We start from the raw sequence: 27,068 nt of genomic DNA on the forward strand, positions 1-27,068 counted from the left end.
TTCCACTCACAGCCTAATGTGACCTGTCTTGGGCCATGTTTTCGGTAAACCGTAGACTCACAAGTAGGCAGTGTTGAGCTGCTGTCATCTCCCCACTCTCTTACCTGGCATGACAGGCTGAGAAAGTTGGGGCTGTTCAGCCCAGAGAAGAGAAGGTTGCATGGAGACCTCACATCAACCTTCCAGTACCTGAAGGGGGCTCACAGATAGGAGGCCAGAGAGCGACTCTTTGTTAGGAGCTGTAGTGATAGGGCAAGGAGTAATGGGTACAAACTGAAAGAGGGGAAATTTATGTTATATATACGGAAGAAATTCTTGACTGTGAGGGTGGTGAGGCACTGGAACAGGTTGCCCAGAGAAGCTGTGGATGCCCCAACCCTGGCAGTGTTCAAGGCGAGGCTGGAAAAGGCCTTCAGCAACCTGGTCTAGTGGGAGGTGTCCCTGCCTATGGCAGGGGGGTTGGGACTAGATGATCTTTATGAATCTATGAGTCTTTGCAAGATTTGCCAGGCTCTGCAGTCAGGTGGGCTACATGGTCAAGATGAAGGGGTGGGTGGCATCTGGCAACATTTTACACCAAAAAAGAAAAAAAGATGGGAACATGTGATGTGCTTTAAGAAACAAGAGAGGCAACATTTTGTACAAAGACAGGAGATGCAGAGAACAAATGAAGACTTAGATTTGAGACCTAGCAAATGAGAGAGGAATAGGAAGGGTTGTAAACTGCCAATAGCAAAAGCTAGGGAGACCAGCAGGCAGTAGTCACTGCCTTGGGTCAGTCTTGCTGGAATGGGTAAACTTCTCATGGCTGGTGAGTGCCTGCTGTTGATATGGTGTCTGTAAGGTACAGTCTGTCATGATGGTGGAATGCTTTCATTCTGCCTGTATGCCCTCTAACCTCTCTGCCAAAAATAACAGCAAAATACAAAGAACAAATCATAGAATGGGTCACGTTGGAAGGGACCACAGTGGGTCATCTGGTCCAACCTCCCTGCTCAAACATGGTCATCCCAGAGCACATGGCACAGGATTGCGTCCAGACAGTTCTTAAATATCTCCGGTGAGGGACACTCCTCAACCTCTCTGGGTAATCTGTTCCAGTGTGAGGTCACTTGCACAGTAAGGAAGTTTTTCCTCAATTTCAGGTGGAACTTCCACCAGTTTCTGCCTGTTGCCTCTTGTCCTATTGCTTGGCACCACTGAGAGAAGCCTGGCTCCATCCTCTTGGCATGCCCTCCCTTTAGATATTTATACACAAAGGCAAAGCCTAGCAAACAGTAGCAATAGCAAGTACCACAAACACCAAGGATACAGCCCCCACCTCGCTGGGTAGCAGCATTACCAGGCATGCCCTTTTCTCCTGCCTCGGTGGATGTTACTGGAACAGCCTGTACCTGTTGTGCTGGGGGCAGGAGATGCAGAACCTGCTTTTACAGAGATACATCACTTGGTGTGTGTTGGTGTACAAATATATCCGTGCAGGTCCGTGGTCGGCAGCGTTCTCAATCCCACCCACCCGGTGCCTGTTAGTCACAGAAAGTCTCAGGATCATTGAATCTGCTGAGTTGGAAGGGACCCTCAGGATCACCGAACCCACCTCCTGGCCCTGCGCAGGACACCCCAGGAATCCCACCAAGTGAAACTTAGTGACAGTTTAAAAGTGACAATTTAAAAGCGACAAGCAGAGGCTGCGGTGTTTTTAGGGCGGCTCCAGGGGCAGAGGGTGGCCGCCATTCGCCGGGAAAGAGGGATGGCGCCAGGTGTCCCCGGAACGCCGGCGGTCGCTCGGCTATGACGTGCCCTGCTCCAGCATATCCGGCCCGGCCATCCCGGCGGGTCCCGCCCGCTGTCTCGGCCTTCCCGGCGCTTCCCATGGCCCTGCCCGCCGTCCACAGGTGCCTCCAAGTGAGTGTGGCCCTCGGCAGTGCCGCCCCGGCTCCCCGGAGGCTCGTCCCGTCCCGTCCCGTCCCGTCCCGGGCATGGCGCCGGGAGCGCTCGGGAGCGGCCAGGTTTGCCCTGGGGGCAAAGCTCAGGCTCAGGGCAGAACGCGGGGTCTCGGTGCCTTCTGCTCTTCCTTCTGCTGACACATAGCATCTCTTTTACTTAATTCCCTCTGAGTTAAGGCAATAGAGTCATAGTTTACATCTATATCTATGCACACACACGCACGCAATATATACATATACTATAGAATTATGTTAATATATACTGTATATATAGAAGTACAATAATATATAACTGTATTGTAGTGTAGTTATATATTGCCTTATATAATATATTCTATATAATTATATAATATTCTATATAATTATATAATATTTTATATATCCTATGCAATAATATATGCATTATATACTATATATTGCTATATATAATATAGTGATATGATATATTATATAATATTATAATATTATAATATTATATATTATATAATATATATAATATATATAATATAATATATATATAATATATATATAATATATATAATTATGGGCAAGGTTCAGCAGTTGTGCACACAAGAAGTTCTGCTAGTGCAGCTGTAGCTTAGTCCTTTGGCTCCGGTAATAACATAAACATGAGCTTAGTTGTGGAGCTGATGTTTATGGTTTAGCACTGTAACTGAAAACTCCGATGTTTTGTCCCTTTGTGATTAATTTTAAATACAAAGCCGGTTCCCTACATTCCTTAATGAGTTACGAACATATATTAGAAACCTTTAATGTGTGTGTTAAAGTAGGTTTGTTTTAGTCAAATTTTTCATAAAATTTGAACCCGATTGTTTTTCCTGCTGTTTTCCTTTATATGTTTGTATAGTTTAAGATAAATGTAGTTAGTTTAAGATAAATGTAGTAAAGCTTTTGGGAGAGAATTTTAATGTTATCAGCCTACTACACACCTGATCTAAAAATGTTCTTTGATTTTTATTTTTTTAAATTCTCTTCCTTTTCAGCTCAGTGATGAAAATGAACAGTTAGTCAAGAAGGTGAAAAGACTACACATAAAAAATAAGGAGCTAGAAAAGAATCTGGGTCAGATCCAAGAAAAGTTGCATCTGCAGCAGTTAATGCATGACTGTGGCACAAGCAGAGAGTAAGAAGTGTCAAATGTTTCTTTTTGCATCAAAAGAAGTGCAACATTTCAGGACTTTTACCTTCACGTTTTCAGATGAACTAGGCCTTATCTAGTGCACATATTTTGAGGGGCCATCTGTGACCAGGAGGGTGGAGGTAGAAGATGCTTGAGGCACGTAAAGGAACAAAGGCTGTCTGGGGCAACTTGTACAGAATTCATTATTGTAGTGAAAAAAACAGTTTTAATATCAACAAGTAATACACCTGCTTAGCCAACATACTCTCTGTCTAACTGCAAAGACTTTTACATTTATTTTTCCACCAAACAGTAGTAAGATAGTTAAATTGCATCAATGCTATTTAAAAGATTTAGAAACCGAGACCTGGAAAACTGTAGTGCCAGTGTTTTGGAAAGTATCCTGCCAGGATTTAAGTAGTGGTCTGCAAAAATCATCAAAATTTAAATTTTGGTATGTTTATGATCCTGCGTGGAAACCTCGACTGTAAAATCAAACTGAAAAGTAACTTGGCTTTTTTTCAGTTGTTTTGTTTGAGCCAATTGAATTGTAAAATCTAATTTTATTAAGCTGTTGTTTTTCTTTCAATTAAGTGTTCAGGTTCAAACAGAAACCCATTTATGGCATAAGGGTGGAGACAGCAAGGATTTTGTTCTAGAGTGTGACAGTGTCAGGTGAGTTCTTGGAAGTTGCTTCTTCACAGTAGTAAATATTCTTCTCTGTAGGGTAGAATATGTTGTTCATGGTTAAGTCAGTGAAATTTATAACTTATGGAGGTGAGGTGGCTTTTAGCCTTTGAAACAGTGGAAAATCATTTGCATTTTAAAAGGATTTACAAAACCTTAGATTAAACTTGAAAATGGCACTAAAGAAAGAGCAAAATGGATTTCTTTCTTGAATCTTTAATTGAGAAAAATTTAATGAGCCAGGAAGTTACTTTATGTGTGTGTAGATTTTTTTTTAAGATTTTGTAGATTTTTTAACCACCTTCTATTTTGTGGCAGCTTTGTTAACTCATTTTATATAGCTCAGTTTTATATGTATATAAAATTTATAGGCTGATACTGTTTTCAAAATAAGCCAGAGAAGTGATTTTACTCTTCGGTGTAGTTAATTCTAGAGTTGAGCCACTACTTATTGTAGTTTGCCAATTAATGCTAGAATGAAACTCTTGTAACTGCTTTTCTGATGCAAAGATACATTTTTTTATTTGATAAAATATACATTGAAACATTTTAATAACTAGGAAAGTGACATAAAATATTGTTCCGTTCTTCTGTGGCTTGACTGTAAAACAAACTGCTCCATCTCTTCTAAGGCTACTTTTTGTTCACTTACGTAAATGGGCTGTGGATCTTACACAGATTGAGGCAGTCCCTACGGCTTTTTGGCCAAGCACCCTGTTTTTAATCTTTCCTTTAGGTGTCTTTAGAACGCCCTTTTAAATTTTTTTGTTTGTTTGGTTTGGTTTGTTTTGGGTTTTTTTGGTGTATTTTTGTTTTGTTAAATACCTTTTCAGTGTACCAGATTCTCTTTGCAAACTACATAGGAAGGCTTGGTGACTGGCTCTGACCTGGAATTGAGTACCTAGTTAGATGCTTATGGGGAAGAAGTCCAAGTTAGTCTTTGAATCAAGTGCTAGACCCGCTCTATATTAGGATGCAGTTAACCTGATGTACTGTTTTTTTCTAGCATCTGTTTGTATGTTGTTTTACAAAGCTGTGCTGTACTACAGTCTAGCTCATCCTGTTTGTAGTGCACAGTCATGACTTAGTATGAATTACTAGAAAAAATTAGGAAAAATGTAGTCAGTTATGTTCTGGCCCTCATATATGGAAACTGAATGCCATATAATATGGCAGGAAATTAGTGTAGCAGAAGTCTATGCAAGGTAATATCAAAGAGAAAGATAACATCCCAAATCTGTTTATTTTACATTGATTTTTGCCCTCTCACTCATTTTCTCATTGATTTCACTCACTCGTATCCTCACAGCTACACACTTGGAAGCAATGAGATGTTTTGTGCAACACAGAGAGCTGGGAACTCTGCCTCATGTGTCCTCATTATGGGTTCTTCATTGGTGGCAAGAAATTAGTTTCTGGACAAACATTTTAAAATCCTTTAGGAGTGTCTTTGTGCTATTCCTGTTGTGCTAACAGGGAGAGGAATTATATATGTGACGCTGCAGTCATTGCCACCCTCCTGTTGCTGGTGTATAGGTCTTGCATCAAAGAGTCATTTTCACTGAGGTTTAATCAGAATGTGGCCATGTGTGCTGGACAAAACAGGGTCTTCAGTCTGGCTGAGTGAAAGATATTCTTTGCCATCCATACAGACCATTCTTTTAACTTGCTTATTGTTATTTTCTGGTGCTTTCTCTTTCTGTGTTGACAGTCTCACTTCATTCATACCCATCTTAAATATTTCTGTTACAAGTCTCTGCAGTGCAGCTACAGCCCAAGTGATCTCTGTGAGGTGTCTCTAATACCTTTGCCATAAGGGATGCATGTTTTTTGGCTTTTGTGTTTTACTGCAATTTATGCATTTCTTCTGTTTTAGACTGCTTCATATGTATAATGAGCTACAGAAACGTTACGTTAGAGAAAGCAAAAAAAACAAGGAGCAAAGTGAAGAAATTAAAAATCTCACTGTAAGTAGAATTTGTAGGAGGTGGTGTCAAATAGCCAAATGTAAGCTTTTAGGGAGACTGGAAAGTGTTTCTTGCGTTTGTGCAATGAGATCATGCTTTTCCTGTTATACTTATTTTTGTTTCTCATGATGTTGAGATAATGGAGAGTAGCCTGTAGTTCCCTTTGAAAATGAACTTTTGTCTCTGGTAACAGAAAGCTGTCTCCCCTTTCCTTGCTTTTTTCTTTACTCATCTCCCTACCTGTCCTTCCAATTGTATGTACATCTTTTGACCTGCCTTGCCCTGATATTTTTCTGTGTGTGTCAAGAGCTGATTTATTTCAGAAATTCAGCAGTAGCAAACCAAATGGAGGCAAGCAGTCTTCTTTCAGGTAGCATGACCTGTGGGCTTGCTGTGCAAAGAGACTAACATCATAACTGAAGTGAAGGCAGAGTTGTGTGACCAGGAGTGGTTCCAGTGGTTCAAGTGGGTATTGCCTCTTTGGGCAGTTGATCAAGCATTGCATTGACCAGTCTCATTTCCTCATTTGTGCCTTATTTGTTTGTGAATTAGTATTAATTATAATTTGGATTATACGTACTTTTTCTTAGAAGTTGGGAATTGCTGCCATGAAGGTATGCTTTGCTGTGAGGGAAGGTTTAGTTTCTTTGTGCATTTATATTGTTCTGGAACAGGTTGCCCAGAGAAGTTGTGGATGCCCCCCCCCCGGAAGTGTTTTCAAGGCCAGTTTGGATGGGGCTTTGAGCACCCTGGTCTAGTGGAAGGGGTCTCTGCCCGTGGCAGGGGGGTTGAAACTAGATGGTCTTTAAGGTCCCTTCCAATCCAGACCATTCTGTGATTCCATGATTGTCTTGCAAGCATGTGCTCGCAGATTTTTTTAAAACACTTGACGTATGCAAAGCTTCACTTGCTGTGAAGCTTTTTCTTTTTTCTCCTTTCAGACCCTTTGGATGAATGTAGTTTTAAGTCAGCAAATGAAAGCTCTGGGTTTGTATTCAGAATGTGTTTTCAGTGGTATTCAGTTGAACTGTGTTTTTTCTGTTCAGTTTAAAAAAATTTTTCTCAACAGATTAAAATTCATGAGCTAGAGCATAATCTTCAAGAGCAGAGGCAAAGAATTGAACAACTGGAATGTAAAAAGGTTTCTTGGAAAACTAGTGCTGTTTCTGGAAAAAGAAGTCGAACCTCAGAGGGAGGAATAACTTCTCACAGGGACATTTCTGAAGAGAAGGAATCCTGTTGCAGTAAATATTTAGGTAATGGTGCCTTTAATTCTGATGATGTTCCTTCCAGTATGCCCATCAGAGAGAATGCATTTCATTTCTGACCTAGAGGCCATTCTTCTACTTCAACCAGCATCAGCTAAAATGTTCTTTTCATTTTTGAAAACCTGTTATGTAAAAACGGCATCTCGTAGTCTGGGATTCAGCCTTGCATTTGTTTGTGTTTAAATGTTTGCTGCTTTTCTGGAATTGGTAGGTTGATAAAATCATGGGTAGGAGTGTGTGGCTGTATTTAGAGCTATTTATTCTTTATTCTGGTAAGATGTATGTATGCAGATCTCTTAGTAATAATGTTTACTGCACCATTCTTTGGTTTTCAGACACTGATATACAAAATAACCTGGGTTTAGCCCTAAAATGTTGGACAAACCTAGGCAATACTGATTTCAGCATGTTCTTCCTTGCAAGTAAATCCACAAGTTAAGGTGCAATCCTGTTCTATGTCAAAGCATAGAAAAGAGGTGGAAGAGATCTTATAATGTAGGCATAATTTTCAGGAAATGTGATGTCAGCAAGGGCTAATGTGACCCTCTTGTAAGTCAGAAAAAGGTAATTGAAGCATGTGATGTATGTTTTGTGGATTTTTAAAGTAAAATAATCCTCCATTCTAAGAATCTGGCAAATTCAGATTATCCAGTTGGCAAATCCTGCTGTCTTTCATAGTACTTGGGTATGTTCTGGGCCAGTTCTTAAGAATAAATCACTTTATGAAAAAGATACTTTAATTTTCTAATATCACAAAAGGTAGGCAGCTCTTTAGCTGTCGTATGATTCATATGAGTGGGAGGTTGACTGTATTGGTTGAAGTGTACATTTTTTTATTTGAATGTAGAGCTATTGTTGAAGGAGATTAAAAAGCTGAAGAAAGAAAATGGAAAGTTGTCTGCAGAAAAGAGAGCACTAAAAAATGAATTAGCTGGATTAGACAAGGTAATTTATTTTAAGACAAGTTTAACAGGAGCTGATTTTTGAAAAACTAACTTTTCTACCTGAACCAAAACATCTTTAGGCTGAACATATGTTGTTATCAAGCCAAATACAAAAAAAATCAGTGTATAGCATTCTGAGAGAGATGGAAATGAATGACTCCTTGAAACATTCATGTCCTACAGTGCTGCTTGGCTAAGGAAGAGGAATAATGCAATTTTAATTTTATGGTTTTGGCTTTATTTTTGGTTTTAATCCATAGCTGTGGATTTTTTATTTTTTTTAATATTTGGGCTATTTGAATTCCTTTATGAAAGATTATTTTTCTCAGCTTGTTTTGACATTGCTCGTTTTGACATTAAAATTGTAACTGCTGGTACAGTCTTAATTTCTTCCAACAGGTACTTGCAGAGAGAATAAAAATAGGTTTTTGACTGATCACTTTTATTGCTTCATGATTTCAGTGAAAAGAAAGCTATTTTCTCCTGAACTCAAACATATCAAATTTATGCCTCTGACAGAACTCCAGGCTTGGGGAGGGCAGAGGCTTTGAAGTTTCTGTGATAGATCGATAGGTGTAGAAAGTGAAAGTGCAAAAATTTGGTAATTCTTGAAATAATGTAAGAAGATGAAGAGATCTTATCTGGCTATAGAGGGCTCTGTTTAACGTGCTGACATAAGATTTTATTTTCAGCAACAGACTTGTTTGAACTGTTTTTTGCTTATTTCTCAGGTCTTGTATTGGATTTTTTTTTTTTTTTAGAATCTGTTTTCTTACCTTGCAGTCCTTTCTCACAAACTAAATAACTTTAAGCTAGCTTTCATTAAGGGGTAGCAGTAAAAGATGATGGTAGTTCATTGGGTGTGAAACTGGTAGAACACTGAGCCAGGGTGAATTCTAGGTCCCCATGTTTGGGAGTTAGGGACAGCTTGTGGCTAAAAGTTTCATCTTCCAGAAGAGAAATATGTAAATCTGAGGTCATGACTTTTTATCAGTGACCCTTTTTTAGGTAGTTTTAAGGCACTGTATGTTATTTAAGATGTATGTAGCTATTAATTAAAAAAAGAAGAATAGGCAGGAGAAAATGTTAAATACAGATGGATGTAGGTAGATACATTGTTACTTTGGTAGATAGGAGTTTCCATGGTTGGTGAAATGAAGACTTCAGTAATTACACTCCACTTTCTGTCCATATATTTCCCTGCAATTTCTGACTTCACTTACAAAGAGTCAGAATTGCTCAATAGACTTGAGCTGCAGGAGCTGAACAAAACATAATTCCATATATGAAGATTATTTCTGTGAATCTGGGTTTGTCTTGTATTTGAATTAAGTCTAAGTAGAACTATGTGCTCAGTTATCCATTCTGGGATAGTATAATTGCAAAAGGATCAATATGAGAAAGTGAAACCACACAGCCTGACATTAAATGAGCTGGAGCACCTCTCCTATGAAGACAAACTGAGAGAGTTGGGGTTGTTAAGCCTGGATAAGAGAAGGCTCTGGGGAGACCTCATAGCACCTTCCAGTACCTAAGGGGGACCTGCAAGAAAACAGGAGAGGGACTTTTCACAAGGGCATGTAGTGATGTAGTGACAGGACAAGGGGCAATGGCTTTAAACTGAAATAGGCTGTGTTTAGATGAGATATTAGGAAGAAATTCTTTGCAGTGAGGGTGGTGAGGCACTGGAACAGGTTGCCCAGAGAAGCTGTAGATGTTCCATCCCTGGAACTGTTCAAGTCCAGGTCAGATGGGGGCCTGAGCAACCTGATCTAGTGGAACGTGTCCTGCCCATGGCAGGGGGGCTGTAACTAGGTGATCTTTGTCTCTTCCAACCCAAACCATTCTATGATTCCATGTTCAACAGAACTTTTTTCTGTGGATTTCATATTGGCCTGTCTCTTTATGTTCTGTGTAGCCTTACATATTGCTCTTTTTCCCTCCTTTGTTGTCACTTGCTTTTATCTGAGCCAGTTGAAGCTGTTGGATAGTGTTTTAGGCTACGTCAAGTTTAATGCATCATAAATCTTATCCTTTTGAATATGAAAATCAAACTTTTTAACATACTGTAGTGAGAAATAATAGATCCTAATCTGAAATAGGACATTCATTAACACAATGTAGTTGTACTTGAAGTTCTGAGTAGGTACTAGCAATTTACAAAGCGGTTAAGGTCTAACAAGATTTTACATCTTTCTAGATCTAAATATGGTATCCATTTTTCCATCTTAAGCTCTTTAGTGTTGTCTTCTTCAAATACTAACTTCTTGTTCCTCAGTATACTCTCCTCATCTCTCTCCTTGCTCATTTGTCCCTATTCATAGCCTTGCCTTTTGGATTCTTGAAGTTAATGGTGTGCTCTCTGCTACTGTCTGATTTTGAGAGGTGTAGTTGTGTTTTTGCACAGAGGACTGTGACACTATTACCTTGTCATTCTGGACTGTCATTTTGTAGCTGCCTGATAAGTCAACATTTTTTCCCTTTTTTTTTAATTAGTCTTTCCTATTATTAGTCTGTACTCCAGGCTCTAACATAACTTGAATTCTGCTTGCACTGTGTGTTCAGGGCAGAGTTTTACATTGTTACCTGAGGTTATAGTTAATTGCTGTATTTCACCATAGCTGTGTTTGCATAACGCAATCATATGTTAATAAAAATATGGAGGGTGTCTTTGAACTTTTGAGGAACTGAAATGCTGACTAGCTCGTATTGAGAATGTCTTTGAAAGAAAGTTTAAGGTGAATATTTTTTGATTTTCCTAGGAATTTTTTGAAGAGGTAGAAGATCTAAAGCATGCTGTACAGGAATGTCTGAAACTGAACTATGAGTACGAAAAATGCTTGAAACAAATAAGTGTAATGTATGGGCTTCCTTTTACAGCACATTTGTAAATACTGGTTAATTTAATGGCAAGTAGAGTTTCCCCTTTTTTTTATACTTACTGCAACATTTAAACCTACCATGGCTTAAGTGGTACCTCATTTTGATAATGTTATGGATTCATTAATATGATCCTAACAAGCTTCTCTGAAATGTTTTTGTATTTTGTGCCTTTGATTTTTTGTTTATATGGTTTTTAAATAAACTGTGGTCTGTATAACTTCAACTAAGTTTCAAAGCCTTCTCTTTCACACTTGAAATACATTCATTGTAGGAGTGATTGTGGGCGTTTATGGGAATATGACAAAAATCTTTGAATTTCCCAATTTATCCTTTTCTGTAAGCTAAATCAAATTAGATGTGTAGATTTGGCAGTCTTTGTGAATTTTAGCGCTAAGTGCGTGCTAATGCAGACAAAAATTAATTTTATCATTAAATCATTGCAAAGGGGTTTCTTAAAAGAAAAAATGCTAAATCTCTCCTTGGAATTTTTCTTTAATCACAATAATAAGTTAAAATATGTGGATGAAGGAAGGATTTAGGGTTCAGAATTGGAAAGAGTGTATTCAGAAAGATGGGTCAGAAAGTTGTTTTGCAGCATCAAAAGAAGAATTCATCAGAAGCTCTTATTTGATTGAAGAGTGAGGTACTTGAAGAGCTCTGGTATTTGAAGAGCTAAAAAGGAGAGTGGAGTACAGAGAGTCACAGTTCACAAGGCAAAATTACTGTGTTGCTTCAGAGCTTGGCATGAAAAAAGGCAACTCCCAGTTGCAAGTTAGCTTGCAGAACCTTGTGAGATTTTGAACCCGAACTTGTTTGTAACTACATTTCACAAAAGTTTAACATAGTTACATTATAAAATTGTATTTTTTGAAAGTTGTAAATCTGTAGCTTTGTGGCATTGTGATGGAAGAATTAAGTGAAAACTATCGTAAGGCTAGAAAAACTAAGCTTGCTTATAGCCTGATACAGCTTCTTCAGCTTCATAAAAATATGTGCACACTCATGAGGGGTAGGACTAGGAGTAGGATTAAGATTCTTGTATCCAACTTGGTTTGTTAGGACTGTTTTATGTAGTTGTAAATTAATAAAGAAATTTACCTCAAAGCATATGATGTATTCAGAGTTACATATTCAGTAAGTGACAGAGAGGGTAACTCCTTGCCTCCTGCTCTGGCTATAGAGCATTGTGTTCCCTTGTTTCATTCTCGGCTTACTTGTAAATTAAAGCTGGATAATGTTCCGAACAGAGATGGAAAGGGGAAAGAAAAGAGGCGTGATAGAAGTCTGCATTTGCAGTAAACTTGATGGAAGAAAACAGGAAGAATAGCATGTATAATGGAAGAATTATAAGTGCAAAAATGTTTCTAACTTGTTAATAAGCAAAGTAGACATGAATGATGGAGAAGGAATCGGTGCTAATCACTGGAGCATTTTTCCCCACAGTTTTGTGGTATAAAGTTATACTTCTAGCATGTTTAAACTTTGGTCCTGTTGTTAAATTAATCAGTAATTGCCCTTGTCCACAGGCTGATTTTTAAATGTCATGCAGAATTGTTCTTCAAACATGTTGATGAGGAAAAGTTCAGGGTCTCTGCTGCCGAAAGAATGAATACGTTGACTGCATAAAAAAATGTTATGACTAGCAGAATTTTACTGTTTGCCAGCTACTGAAGATCAGAATATTTTTCATTATAAAGTTCTCTGCCCAAACAATTGAAAGTAATTAATATGCTGAAAATACCATATTAATCACCTTTGTGATGAGCTTTTGAAACTTTTAAAACTCACTTTCGCATCAGGCCACTCACATACATTTAGAACAAGAAACAGTGAGAAATCCTTCAGTCTTTTCTCATGACTAAGGTCCTCAAGCTCTAGGAAACCAGATTCTAGTCTAATCTTAACAATGAGCCATGTAAGGGGGGGGAGTAGCAACGCACTGTGCAGTGACAGGCAGAACCACAGCTCCATCTTGCAGTGTGTGTGCAGCCTGACAGCACCACTTTTGGCCTCACCGTCACGTGTGAGAGGCTGTGGCTCTCTGCTCCTTGGGTCCCCGTATGTGAGGTTCAGATCCCTGCTGCATGGGCTTGGTTTCCCACATTCCCTGGGATGCGTGGAGCCATCCAGCCACATTCCTGGGCTGGCAGGTGGCAGAGCGAGGTGGGCAGGATTTCTCTCAACCTGTAGTAGCAGTTGCCTTTCAGCTTGTTCTGCATCGCTGACTTTGTGAATTTTTTTTTTTTTAAATTTCCCTTTCTATTTTTTCTTTCACTATCAGGAATGCTGGAAATGTAGGGTGCAGATGGGAGACCTCTGGCATCTTCCACATGTGTGGCACAACTCCCAGAATAGTAACGATTACCAGCAGAAATGATGGGAGAGGGAGCATATGTGGAAATAACTGGCTCTGTGGCTTTGATTGTGGCAGTTGCTGCTTGTGACTTTTGAAAATGCAGTTTTACCTTGAAGATATTTTTATTTTCTACTAATTGCAGGGGGTTTTTTCCTTGCATTTGATGGGATCATTTTGCTCTTGAAGATGTGATTTTTTTTTTCTTTTGGACATGCTTAATGCAAGTTAAACAACTTACTGACAATTTCTGTTCAGATTAGTACTGTTTTTGTTGGAAGAGGAAACTGTCTAGGACTACCAAAGTCTACTTCCAAATTCTGGGGTAGGTGCAGTTTGTGCAGGATAAAGCCATATAAATTTGTGTGTTTAGTTAAGAATTTACCTGTCTTTTGTCCTTGTTGCTGTGTCGGGTAACAGATACTTCTGCTTTAATCTTGCCTTGGTGTGAGATGTACAAACAAGGTCTTTTTGATTGCTAGTTAAAGTGCAGATGAGATGAATGTTAAACAAGTTAATCAGGCTTTATGTGTAGTTCCACTGTATTGTGGAATTGTGACGTCTGGCCGGTGGCTTTCTCCAGCTAAATCAAGTTTAGATAGAACTGAATTGCATGCAATTAAGTATTAGTCATGCTAATGTTAGATAATGCATATTAGAAATATTTCATGATGCAGTCTAATGATTTTTTTGTCTCGAATAAGTACTCGAATAGTGCTGATATGGAAAGCTTGTGTTTGAAAATAAGTGGCTATTATCAAACAGAGGTTTTGGTTGGAAAAATAATGTAATAATCCTATGTCAGTTTTCAGTTTCCATGAGACATAAATCAAACGGGCAAGTGCATGGGACAGTTAAGCAATTTAACTTTATTCTGTATTCTATATACAGCTGAGGCCAGAATTTTAGAAAGATCCAATTTTGTGTGGCTCTGTAATTTTGTCCTAATGTGCCTAACACTTCAGGTCTTAAGAGTCAAAGGCACTGAATATTCACAGTTTTAATCGGATTTAGTCAATTCAAATGGACATGGGCTGCTAATCACTGAGTACTGAGTCCAGTAATTGCTAACATCCTGTATATTAGTACTATGTTAGGATTTTTCTATTGGAGAAAGCAAAATTGCAATCCCATTCTTGGGTGGGTGACAAGATTTTGTGGTTTTCTCTAGAATTTCGTCCATGGGCATGTGAAGTAACATCTTTATAGTTCTCCTGGAGTCCCTTTTACTGTAACTGTGCCACAGTTTACCTTTAAAGAGTGAGGCTTTCAGACACGCAGTGCTCTTCAGAGTGAGACCCGAGAGGCTGCACGTGGAAGCCGAGTGATTTTACTGGAAGTAAGGGTTGTGTCTCTGTTCTCTCAGGTGGGACACTTGTTTATTGTAGGCACTTCCACTGGAAAAGTGTGTTTATGTCAAGGACTGTAGAAGAAAGAGACCGGTGAAAGGGGGCATTTCCTCCTTACACGAGGAATAATGAGTTCCTTTTAAATGCTTGTAGACAAGTGAAACAATCAATAAGCCCTGTTACAATTGTGGCTTATTGGAGTGAAGGCATTTGTTTTGGATTAGCCTTTAACAGGGCAGAAAAAAAATACTGTAGTTTCAAAAGTTACCTGCTTGGGTTACAAGCTATGCAAGGTGCAAGAAAGCAGTAAATACAGTTACCTTACCAATTTAGGTTCATTTACACACGTTTCTCTATAGCTGTAGTGCAGTTTCTGTTTCTGAGGCTTAGGTTTTTTCTTGTTTTCCTCTTGTTAGAAACAAAGCACTGTTAGTGAGATAGCCATGTATCTGTGCCTGTGTTCCTGAAAAGCTCCTGTAAACTTGTTCTGGGATGCTAAATTGCTTTTTTATTGTTGGAGATTGTAACAACAAGACATATTAGAAGTGCTAATGGAATTAATTTGGTGTAGTCATGTTATGTACTTGTGCCAGAAGGTGCCCTCCAGGAGCTGTTTAGGGTGGAGAGAAGGAGGCTGAGGGGAGACCTTATTGCCCTCTATAACTACCTGAAAGGAAGTTGTAGCCAGGTAGATGTTGGTCTCTTCTACCAAATAATAAGTGATAGGACAAGAGGAAACAGCCTCATGTCTGGTTAGGGGACGTTTAGATTTGACATCAGGAAAAATTTCTTCACTGAAAGAGTTGTCCAGTATTGGAACAGGCTGCCCAGGGAAGTGATTGAGTCACCATCTCTGGAGGTATTTAAAGGATGTGTGGATGTGGCACCTAAGGACATGGTTTAGTGCTGACAGTGCTGAGTTAAGGGTTGGGCTCAGTTTTAGAATTCTTTTGAACCTAAATGATTCTGTATGGATTTTTTTGTTGTTGTTTTTGCTGCTGCTGTTAAGCTAAGCTCTGTTGTTACCTATCTTTGACCCCTACTCACAGTGTTTTCACTGTATAGTTCTAAAAAAAGGCATCATGCACCAAGATCCTGGCTGGCTTTAAACTGGTTTCCTTGGTCCTGGTAGGAGAGAGTGCAGTTCTGTGCCCAGTGGCATGGCTGTCTGTGTACCAGAAGGAGAAGACCAACTTTGCTATTTAGGTCAATTACACATTCCCAAATCGTTCAGGGTGACAAGAACTAACACTGTAGGCCTTGCATGGTAGTTTTCCACAGGGAACGCTGACTTAATGAATATTTTATTTTGTATTTTCTCCCCAGGGATTTTGTACTGACAAAACACCCAACGTGATCCTTTGACTACTCCTAGCTATTTTTGTCCAAGAGAGGAGAACTGAGCCATTGAGTCTTATGCTGGTGCTGCAATGCTGAGTTATAGCTCGACTACTGTGAAGAATCTTCCTCTGAAGAAGAGGCTCTGTTTTCTGCTGAAACTTGTGGGCTTTGTCACCTCAGTGTTCATATTTTGTGAATTTTTAATTTATTATGTGGTGATTTTTCAATGCCGATGGCCAGAAGTGAAAGGTGGAGCTCCCATGGGTGAAAAAGAGACTTCAGCTTCAGTCCTAAAGGCCATGATTTTAGCTGATACTCACTTACTTGGTGAAATCAAAGGACATTGGTTTGATAAACTCAGAAGGTAATTATTAATTTTTTTAATAACCTCTATCCTAGTTTTAGTATTTTTAATAGTAGCTAATGAGATAGTAATTCACTGTTCTAATTAATTGCTGTTTAATGGAATTGTAATGAAAAAAATAAACAAGCTGGTATTACTTCTTGCATGTGTTGGTCCTGTTTGTATTGTGGTAGAATTACCCACCAGGTAAGATGCACCTACTGTACTTAAAGCTGATTTCTAAGTATTTAATTTGAATTTCGTATTATATTGTCATATTTCAGTGTGTGGAAGTAATTTTCCCTTTTCCGTTGCCAGGCTGTGTCTGTGTATTCAGAGTTGAGGATCCAGAGGTTAGGCAGTGATGACTGGCTCTGTATTTTCCTTTCAGGGAATGGCAGATGGAGAGATCTTTCCAAACTGCCTTATGGTTACTGCAGCCAGATATTGTTTTTATTCTGGGAGATATCTTTGATGAAGGCAAATGGAGCTCACCTCAGGTATGACATCATCAGCTCTCTTATTTCAAAAAATGAGGATTTCTTGAAGGAAATGGATGACAGAAGAAAGCAGACTAGGTATGCAAGGCTTTGGTTTTTTTTGCTACAGTTGTCCTGTTGTTGGTAGAAGTTTCTAGTCTTTTAGATATGAGTTCATTTTTGGTAGTATCTTGACAATTTTGCCCCTCATATAAAACTTACAAAATGTTAACATCTCAGTGTGTGCTTCTGTATTACATAGTTGTGATGGGCTGACCCTGGCTGGATGCCAGGTGCCCACCAAAGCTGCTCTATCACTCCCCTCCTCAGCTGAACAGGGGAGAGAAAATACAAGAAAGATGTATGGGTCGAGGTAAGGATGGGGAGAGATCACTCAACAACTACCCTCACAGGCAAAAGAGACCTGGGGAAAAATAATTTAATTTATTGCCAGTCAAATCAGAGTAGGGTACTGAGAAAATAATTCCAAATCTTAAAACACCTTCCCTCCATCCCTTCCTTCTTCTCAGTTCTCTACCTCATGCACCCAGCAGTGCAGGAGGATGGAGAATGGGGGTTGCAGTCAGTTCATCACATGTTGTCTCTGCTACTCCTTCCTCCTCAGGAGGACTCCTCACACTCTTCCCCTGTTCAGTGTGGTGTCTCTCCCATGGGAGACAGTCCACCAACTTCTCCAATGTGAGCCCCTTTCACAGGCTGCAGTTATTCAAGAGCAGACTGCTCCAGTGTGGGTCCCCTGCAGGGTCACAAGTCCTGCCAGCAAACCTGCTCCAGCGTTAGGTCCTCTCACCACAGATTTTGCCAGGACCCTGCTCCAGCATGGGCTTCCCATGGGGTTACAGCCTCCTCAGGCATCCACCTGCTCCAGCCTGCGGTCCTCCGTGGGCTGCAGGTGGATCTCTGCTCCTCTGTGGACCTCCATGGGCTGCAGGAGGCCAGGCTGCTTCACCGTGGGCTGCACCATAGGGGAATCTCAGCTCCGGTGCCTGGAGCACTTCCTCCCCCTCCTTCTTCAGTGACCTTGGTGCCTGCAGGGCTGTTGTTCACATACTCTCACTCCTCTCTGGCTGCAATTGCACAGGTTTTTTTCTGCCTTCCTTACTGTTATCCCAGAGGTGTTGCCATTGTTGCTGATGGGCTCAGCCTTGGCCACTGGCAGCTCCATCCTGGAGCCGGCTGGCATCGACTCTGTCAGACACAGGGGGAGCTTCTGACAGCTTCCCAGAGAAGCCACCCCTGTAGCCACCCAGTAACAAAACCTTGCTGTGCAAACCCACTGCAATACTAGTGGTCCCCTTTGATACTGTGGAACAGCATTAATTTCTCCTTTTGTTTTTTATATGCAGGCATGGGCAGATGATGTCAGGAGATTTCGGAAAATGTTCAAGTATCCAGTTTCTACTGAGCTAGTGGTCATCGTTGGGAATCATGACATTGGATTTCATTATGAGTAAGTCTTGTCAGTGAAAGGAGTACCCAAGTGCCAAGAATGAATGTCAGTAACCGTTTTTGTGTCTGAGCGACCTGTTCTGTGGTTATATGGAAAGTTTTTGATCATTATGTAATCAGAAAGGATTGCAGTTTAGGGTAAGACCTTAAAAGACATCCACTTGTGCACAAAACAGGTTTCAGGCTACTTTTATACTTCTGTGACCATATGAGAAGTTGTTCAGAGCTGATCTTTCTGTGCTGGCTTGGAATCCTTGTGTTGGGTCTCCTTGTCAGAAAACTGTTTAGTGGGAGCTATTTCCTTTCCTGTTATCTCGGCATAGAAGAGTGTGAGTGGCCTTGTTCTGCTGTGCTTGCCCTGATGAGACTGGGAAAGAGGACATGAGGGGTGTCAGAGCATCCCTGTGAGTTTGAATGAATGTGTGAGCTGGATAATGGAGCAGCAAGACGAATGAATGACCAACAACCTGTAAAGCAACTGTGTCAGATGAGTTCCAATGCCAATTTCTTACCTCAGTTGTATTTTTGCTCTGTGACACAGAATGACTACTTACAAGGTAAATCGATTTGAAAAGGTTTTCAACTTGACTTCAGGAAAGCTAATAACTCGGAAAGGAATAAAGTGAGTATATTTAAATTTTTTTTCGATGTTTAGAGCAGTGATTAGTGAGCTAGCAGACCAGTGATGAAAACCAGAAGTGGAATTTTTAATGAAATAGTATGGGGATGCTTAGCTTAGAGCCTTTTTAATCATCTACCTTATGATATGTTAAACCCAAAACACTTTGTACAAACCTGTAGTTTGATATACAGTGGAAACTGTACTTTGAGATGGGTAAATTGTAACAATTTCCTTTTAAATGGAAAAGTACTGTGGAGCCAGAATCCATTTCTTTGGTTTGCCTTTATACTTCCTTTCAGCTGGTAATGAACCATGGCTGTAAACATAAAAGGATTCATAAAGAAACACAAACCAACCTCCTCTGTGTTTACAAATTAAAAGTTTCATTAATTTTAATAACTTCTTTACTCTGCAGAACTTAACTCGTTTGAGGAATTTGGGAACATAGCAGTTGCTTTTCCACGGTTTTCCACAGGGTGGAGTAATAACGCACAAGCTGCTTTTGGCTTGGAGTAGAGCTAGTTTCAGAGTTTGTTCTCACAGATGTGTGTCCGTGGCTGCAGTCGTCTGCTGTGTGCCCTGTTACCTTCAGATACCATGCAGGAATTCGATGAGGGAAGCCAAGAGTGAGTTTGTGGAAACGTGTTTGTCTTTAAAGCTCAGATATACGAAGGGAAGACCCACTGCCAGTCTGCATTTGGCACATGTCATATGGTTGTAATCGCTCTTGTAAATGTGAGATTCAAAACTTGCAGTTCCTTAATTAAGCAAATGTGAAAAATATTCTCAACAGGTCTAGAAATGGTTGTGTCTATTTTAGGAAGATCTATGAGCTTCATGCATGCTCTCTGTAAAGCTGTAGTTTATCATGCAGATGTGGGGTGCTCTAGATATGTATTTCAGCTGTTGTAAAAATAATTATTAAGGAACATCTCCACTTCCCCTTTGATGAAACAGAGCAGTGCGTGTAGTTACAGACTGTATGTCTGGTGTCACGTTCATTAACTGAAATGAGCTGCACTATTAATGAAAAGTTCTGAGATAAACTATTTTACAACAAATTTGTGGTATAAAAGCTTAATTTGCTAACAGAGAATAACTGGCTTTTTTTGTATTGAGTAGTATCTCTTAAGTGAAGGCATTCAGCTCATTTGTGTCTGTAAAACATACTGAATTGAACTGGAATATATCTCAGATCCTGAATGTGTGACTAAATGGGTACGAATCTTGTGGCAGAAGTTCAAAGGTGATTTGAAATCTACAGGGAAACCTTCTATTACAAATACAATCCTGTTTTCTGTGCTAGAGACTGCAAAGTGCGAAACCACGTTTTTTCAGGGTAGCCAGCCAAATGCAGTGTTGTTTTGCTTTTCAGTTGCTCTGAAGAAACTGAATGTCTAAAATTCTCTGTCTGAGGTCTAAAGTGTGTGTGGGGAGAAAAGCGAGTTCTCCTTTCCCTTAGAATTCAGCTTAGTGACGAACTTCTAACATTCCACGAGAATACCACTTGAATATCCGTTAAAATATGAAAATATCTTGATGTGTAAACATGAAGCATAAGGTATATTGTGCCACCTAATTAAGAACTGGTTATAAAGCAGTCTACCAGACAGAGAAATGTCTACAGTGCAGATACTCAGAAGAGGATTTTTAGCATGAGATTTCAGAAGCTGTTACATTCTGCGGTTTTGTTGAGCTGTGTCCAACTTTCAAACACTTGCATTTTATAAAATAAAGTTTATCCAGCATGTGTGCATGAGCAATAAATGCTTTCCTGCCCTCCTCACCTCTCTTCATCCACCCCCTGGTCTTTTCCAGCTTTGTCCTGGTGAACAGTGTAGCCATGGACGGTGATGGCTGTGCTGTCTGCAGTACCTCAGAGGCAAAGCTTGTGGCACTTTCTCACAAACTGAATTGCTCCCTGCAGGTGAGAGTTTATTAAGGATCTGATTACAGCCAGCAATGGGATATTGCTGCTACATAGTTACCACAGTGAGAATACTGATACTGTAGCAATAATCAGGCTAACCAAGACTCTCCTGAAAAAGATGTTTCCAATTCATATTGAAACTTGTTAGCAAAGCTTTCTCCTCATTTCTCTCTTACCATTTTTACTTAACTGTGTTGCTTTGCACTGTGTTAATTTCCTTGTCAGGGTTGCCAACAGAGGGTGTCATTTCCTCTGTTCCAAAAAAAGGCAGAAGTTCTGTAACTCTCCCTTTGATTTAAAATACATAATCCTGCATTTATGTTTATGCATATTATTCTGTTTTATAGCCTTCAAACTAGCCTGTTATTTTAGTTTCCTGATTCTATTGCAGTCCTGTCTTGATAGCCTAGTAATGTTTTAATTGTATTATTTTTTCATCAAATCCAATTGCTTCTTGTATTTCATTCCTCTTCACCTTCTCATAGGCCTACTGGACGCACAGTGGGCAGCATGACTGATGGGGCTGGCAGTCAGTCAGGAAACGAGGTCCCAGTGGAAAAATTGGCAGACTATCTCTCTCGGGCTGCCCCCAAAGTCTTTTGCCTTTGTGCAGTGAGATCCTGCTGTTGCTTTCTGCGTTCAGAAAGAGTGCAGCTCTATTTACAGCATATACAGAACAGGGAATTGCATCACTCCACAGCAGAGGCTCTCAGAAGTTCATACAGTGGATAGTGCTTAAACACTGTGCTCTTAGCTGAAACTGCTTTCCCTTAAAAAAAAAAAAAAAAGGCCAACAACCACCCCCCTCCAACCCCTCAAAACCTAGTTATTGCTTAATTTACCTTCACCCCTTCTATGGATTCATTTTATTCACAGAAACCAAATCATTCCAACAAAAGATGCAGTGATGTGGAAGAACTTCCAGCTTCAGAACCCATTCTTTTACAGGTATGTTAGAGGTGGAGGGAGGCAACATGTTGACATGGGGTTTTTGTGTATTTATTACTCTTCCAGAAAGGCTGGATCATTAACAACTGGTCCTTTCTTTTAATTACTCCCAGCACTACCCTCTCTATCGGAAAAGTGATGCTGAATGCAGTGGAGAAGATTCTGCTCCTCCAGAGGAGAAGAACACCCCCTTTAAAGAAAAGTATGATGTACTGTCTCAAGAGGCATCACAAAAGGTTTGACTTATTGGGAACTTGAGTATTGGTGGGTAGGTGAGAGGGGAACACAAGTGTAGCTATAAATAGATTAAAAACTTGTGGTAAGGCTGTTAGCTGGGACAAACTGACCACACCTGCTCCTGCTCTAATGAGCTCTATGAGAGGCTGCTTGTTAGAGCGGCTCCTCTGAGAATCGTTGCGATCATGACCTTGATCCTGCTGGGTTTTCCAGGCATAGGTCATAAGTCCCAACACTCTCAAGTCTCTTGCAGTGCTGATACCTCCACTTTACAATTTCGTACTTTCTGTACTGTACAGAATTGCTGACAAAGCTGGTAGAAAGCCACAGTTTTCCAATACCTTGAAAGCATTGTTTTTGCTGAATTAGTAAGTGCAAGAAAATGTAAAGATAAGGCATTCGCTAAAAACCTAATGGTCAGTAGTTTTTTCCTTCTGCATAAATGTCTTCATTCAAGACTGTCAGTACAAAATTCTTCCTTAGACAAGAAAATAGCACTGCTTTACTAAACCCAAAGTTTTTCTACTTGTGATAGCAACAAGATGTTGCCTTTGTTCTTCTGATCTGTATGGCAAAAAAAATAACAGCCCAGTTAACTTGGGATCAGGGCCAAATGGGTGTGATTAATATTGCAATACCAACACATTTCTTACTGGAAAACATAACTTTGCATAAAACACTTGGTAAGAATATTAGAATTGCCATAAATTCACTCTGTTTGAAGAAAAAAAAAGGGGGTTTTAAGTTACATTTTTTTTTAGCTGTGACTTAAGTTTTGTGCTTTATCATTTTGCGTTCTAGCTGATCTGGTGGTTTCACCCCCGTTTGATTCTCAGTGGACACACACATAGTGCTTGTGAAGTGCTGCATGCAGGGAAAATTCCAGAAGTCAGCGTCCCGTCATTCAGTTGGAGGAATAGAAACAATCCTAGTTTCATCATGGTAAGTTTTAATTTTTTTTTATTTTTGTCAGATAACTTTCATAAATAAATCAACATGGCAGTCAGCTATATTTTAAAACTGATTCTACCTGTAAAAACGAAAAAATAAAAAAAAAAAATTGCCTACCCACCCAACCCACTCAGTACACTGCATCCACTTTATAAAGTACATCTGTGGGAGCCACATGTTCTGTGTGGTACAAAGCAATGCTGTTGAAGACCTAATTAGTATATGGGTACAAGCATCTAACATTTTCTTATAAAGAGGGTGCATTGTAAACTACTGACTTGTAAAAATAATCAGTATTGTGCACTGAACAGTAGAAAGACTAGTTTGACGTGGTTGATTTACCAACTATGAAAAACAAGACTGTATCCACCTCAGACTCTTTTGCAGGGTGATGATGGTTTTCAGACTTGTGCATTAACCGCTTCACGCAGTGACAGCGTTTGTGACGTGCCCACAATCTGCCTCCTCATTGCCAATTCACATTTTATACAGTGTGTTGGTTATGCTTGTGCAGGCAGTTCCAGTGCTCAGTATATCCTTAGAGGTAAATCAATTAGTTCCCAAGTTCAAAAACAAAACAGAACTCCTAAAAACTTGGAGTAAGAAGCAAAACCTACTATCTGTTTACAGAGTAGTCTGTGACTTGAGGGGGGAATCTTTTATGTATTTTTTTACTGGTGTTGAGTTTAGGCTGCTTAATACACAGATAACCCCAAACTTCTAAATTCATTTTATGCAACTGTTAATATTTGTTGTTGAAAGTAGTTCTGTTTATTCCATATTCCTGAGAGTAGCTGCCTTCAAACTACACACATTCTCTGCACATACCAGACAGTGCATCTTCACTGCAAAACGAGAGGTTGGCTAATTAAAGTTGCATCATCTTCACTACTGTTTTAACTCCTCAGCCTCGGTCCATTGTAAACTTTAATTTGAACTGCAAAGTCAAGCCAAAACCCAATTAAGTTCTTTGTTGTTGAAGTTCATGTTTATAATTTGGATTAGCCAACGTGTTTTTTTGCAGCACGTACTGGGTAGGAGGAGGGTTCTGGAGGAGGAAGGGGCACATTCACAAAACCTAACTTTAGCTTGGAAAGGCTCCTTCCAGGTGGATTTACAGCAGCTAAAGTTAGGCTTCTCTTGAAGGCAAATCAGATGAGGAGCCCAGCTCTCTATTTACTCTAGATGGGAAGATTGGCCTCTGGGCTCGTGTTGGCCTGGTGAATATTCCAGTTAGTGCCCAGCACCGCAAGGTATGGACTCTTCAGCCCCCTGGAGAAGGCACTGGTACTAGGAAACTGGCCCCAACCCTTGCCACCCAACATAGGATTTAGAAATTGGAGATCTGACAGCCGTGGTGTTTACTCCTGATTTAGAACCCACTGTAACACAGCAAAGTGACAGTCTTCATTTCTTTTCCAGGGCAGCATAACACCAACTGACTTCTCCCTCCAAAAATGCTTCCTTCCATATGAGAGCAGAGTCTTTACTATATACTGTGCAGCAGGTGCTCTGTTTGTGATCCTGATACTAGCTCATGTTCAGCTTCTCACTCCACCGTTTTATTTTGCTCAGCGTTTAATCAGTAAGCATAAAGCAGTATGAAGAGCCAGACATCTGCATTCAGTCACTGAAATACCAAAGCTGAGAACAGTCAAACATCAGACTATATTCATGCCAGCAAATGACCTAATTTGATTGCTAGTCTGAAGGCAGGTTGCATTTATACATACCATAGAAGTCCTATACAGCTGATATGACTACTACAGGATAAATAATTAACTGAAATGAACGTTTCATGCTGTACAAAAATACTGTATTCGACAATCAAATGAGTCCTTTTCCTGCTATAATTTTTGTATCAAATATGTATATTAAAAGTGTAACTGTACATTATGTAAATCCTATAGCCTCATCACTTGTCTGCACTAGTGTCTTACCCTGGTGGAGGCTGAATCCTGCAAACTGGAAACGTTTCTCTGTTTTATTGCTGCATGGCCCTTCTAATGTCATGCTTGTGTTCTAGGGTCAGGCAGAAACTAGATGCATCAGCACTGAGAGATGCTGATTTCCATAACCTTTTTAGGGTGTCATTTGTAAGGGGACTGTGGTTTGGGACAAGAGATCTTCTGGTTCTTGACACAGTAAATTGTTAGCTGACTGTAATTTGCAGTTATCGTCTACCAGACAACAAAGGGAAGAAGCTCGTGGATCCAGTTTGCTGATACACACTTAAAACCTGCTTAAAAAAAATTAGGGTGACACCTCAAGCTGCTATTTTCAAAGAGATGTGCTATGATGAGCTTAAAAAAAAGAGGGCCCTATTGCATCCCAGAGATGTGTGGTGAGAGGCCCTCCAGTTTCTGATCTCCTGCAAGAAGGGAGGTCAAATACAGCTGCAGTAACATCATCCTATGCCTTGGCCCTCAGTCTACGGACAGATAGGGATAGGAGTGCATGTTATTTTAGATTCCTGCAGGGTGCCAAGTCCTGTTGACTTTGTTGTAATGTCACATGTTGAACTGCACCAGAGGCCGAGGCCACCAGCTGTGCCAGAGGCCCCAGCCTGGGGGTCAGCACGAAGAAGATAAAATCTGAGCTCAGCATCTTCACTCTGTGAGGGAAGGTGGACAAACCTACTGCTGCTCCCCACCTGCCCTGGAAAAAAACAGAGGGACTATTTCACACCAGAACTAGTTTTCCTGCTGATGTTCCTGCAGAGGCTGGGAGCTCTAACCTGAACTTCTGTGCTGGGGATAGTTTAAAAAAAAAAGACTATCTTTTGTTATTCGCTCTATTACTTTCTTTGGCATGGGAAAGAAGTGAGAGAATTTTGGGAATTTTGTTTACTATTAGCTTATTCCACCCAGCCTTTCACTTTTTGGGAAATATAACTAAATTGAACATAACACATTTCTGGGAAAAGAAATGGTCATATTATAGTATCTAAAATGGGACTGTTTTATATTTAACTAGAAACAAGTTCTCAACTGGTCTGTAGTCTGAATTTAAAAAGAGGTCTGATTGGGGTTTATAACTAATAATGATACTTACAGTAAAAAGTTAATAAAACCTACTGATTTTTATGCCAGTGTGGGGACTGTGTTAGCTCTTAATCTCTCCCTAAATTTAAAATGGAGTGGGGGGAATGGTCCAAAGTGTGGTAAAACACTCTATAAAGTAATGTAGTCTAACATTTCTCTAGGTTTCTGTTATTGCAACTGTAATTTTAGACATTTGTACAGGTTATCTTGGACACAGGAAAAGTATATAGTCACAGACATAAAACACCTATGTATAAAATATAAAGCAGTGTTATAGTTACTAAAAAGGACATGCCTTATTGCTACAGCAATTCTTGCTTTTTATATATTGTACTGTACCACAACTTGTTTTGAGAATGTCATTTGCATAAATTATTCAAGTTTGAGAAATATTCACACATTTTGATTCTACAATATTTAAAATAAAACAATTTTCTAATGTGTCTCTTTATTAAAAGAGAAATAAAAATGTCATCTTGTAATTCTCTTAGGCCAGACACAAGGGTTTATACACCTTTTTTTTTTCTTATCTCTTTCTTGATATTTACTTGCACAATGAAAGCTGCTGTTGGTACAAAGATTGAAGAGCTCTATATAATGGTGCTTTACACATTCACAATCGGTCTGTGCAATTGTGAAGTTCTATGAATGACCAAAGAATTACCAAACATATTTTCTAAATATAAAGGACAAAAAAAAAAAAAAAAAAAAAGAAAACTAAATCCTTGGTTCCCATTAAAACAACACCAGGTTGCAATTTGGACACTTGAATGAATTCCAATGTTTTAAAGCTGAGACTTCAAAAGAGAAAGGCATGTTTGCTGCAACATCCGGTGACTGTAATACCTTACTTGGAAAGGTAAGTGGTTAATTTGCATAATTTATAATTTTTATACTAAAGAGCATTTTTATATAAACCAGAAAAAAACCCCTAAACTCTACAGATAAAGTTCTTACCTCCAGTCACTGCTGAAGGTAAGGTTGACATCAAGCTGTACAGCGCAATCAAAAACATACTTACATCTTAGCTCATTTTACAGGTACAGCCATAATCAAGGCACAAAGATCTTCTACAAGTATTTTTCTTCAATAAAGTTGTACAAAATAATATTACATTTTACAGTCTGTACAATATAATAAACCAGCAATAAAACAAAAAAATATA

The 27,068-nt window shown here is 39.5% G+C and overlaps 2 protein-coding genes across 4 annotated transcripts in view; both read left to right on the forward strand.

Moving 5' to 3' along the window:
- MPPE1 (metallophosphoesterase 1) overlaps positions 1-26,654 on the forward strand; it is a 33,380-nt gene extending 6,726 nt beyond the window's left edge. The window contains exons 1-11 of one of the 3 annotated variants that reach the window (XM_051773731.1): positions 13,111-13,514; positions 14,361-14,528; positions 15,865-16,243; positions 16,614-16,722; positions 18,069-18,172; positions 18,713-18,793; positions 20,612-20,720; positions 21,600-21,671; positions 21,785-21,907; positions 22,710-22,850; positions 24,282-26,654. In XM_051773731.1, coding sequence (XP_051629691.1) covers positions 15,969-16,243; positions 16,614-16,722; positions 18,069-18,172; positions 18,713-18,793; positions 20,612-20,720; positions 21,600-21,671; positions 21,785-21,907; positions 22,710-22,850; positions 24,282-24,464 — 1,197 coding nt within the window. In that variant the 5' untranslated portion in view covers positions 13,111-13,514; positions 14,361-14,528; positions 15,865-15,968 and the 3' untranslated portion in view covers positions 24,465-26,654. Of the gene's footprint in view, positions 1-1,800; positions 1,906-13,110; positions 13,515-14,360; positions 14,529-15,864; positions 16,244-16,613; positions 16,723-18,068; positions 18,173-18,712; positions 18,794-20,611; positions 20,721-21,599; positions 21,672-21,784; positions 21,908-22,709; positions 22,851-24,281 lie in introns of those variants that run through there. The other 2 variants (XM_051773722.1, XM_051773740.1) reach the window with 2 other exon arrangements.
- On the forward strand, positions 1,373-11,059 carry LOC127465384 (centrosomal protein of 290 kDa-like). The gene is made up of 8 exons (XM_051775871.1): positions 1,373-1,525; positions 1,704-2,009; positions 2,951-3,090; positions 3,682-3,762; positions 5,651-5,741; positions 6,811-6,997; positions 7,857-7,954; positions 10,716-11,059. The coding sequence occupies exons 1-8, from the start codon at positions 1,373-1,375 to the stop codon at positions 10,842-10,844; spliced, it is 1,185 nt and encodes a 394-aa protein (XP_051631831.1). The 3' UTR covers positions 10,845-11,059.
- Positions 26,655-27,068: the final 414 nt, after the last annotated feature.

The sequence above is a fragment of the Manacus candei genome, unplaced genomic scaffold (assembly GCF_025592945.1).
Source record: "Manacus candei isolate 608988 ecotype Guabito, Panama unplaced genomic scaffold, ASM2559294v1 h1tg000008l, whole genome shotgun sequence".
NCBI classification, from domain to species: domain Eukaryota; kingdom Metazoa; phylum Chordata; class Aves; order Passeriformes; family Pipridae; genus Manacus; species Manacus candei.

Excerpts from the sequence above, each read along its gene's own strand:
- LOC127465384 (XM_051775871.1), top strand. The coding sequence starts at position 1,373 with ATGTTACTGGAACAGCCTGTACCTGTTGTGCTGGGGGCAGGAGATGCA. Across the intron at positions 2,010-2,950 it reads GAGCGCTCGGGAGCGGCCAG|CTCAGTGATGAAAATGAACA; the intron begins GTTTGCCCTGGG and ends CTTCCTTTTCAG. Across the intron at positions 7,955-10,715 it reads AATTAGCTGGATTAGACAAG|GAATTTTTTGAAGAGGTAGA; the intron begins GTAATTTATTTT and ends TGATTTTCCTAG.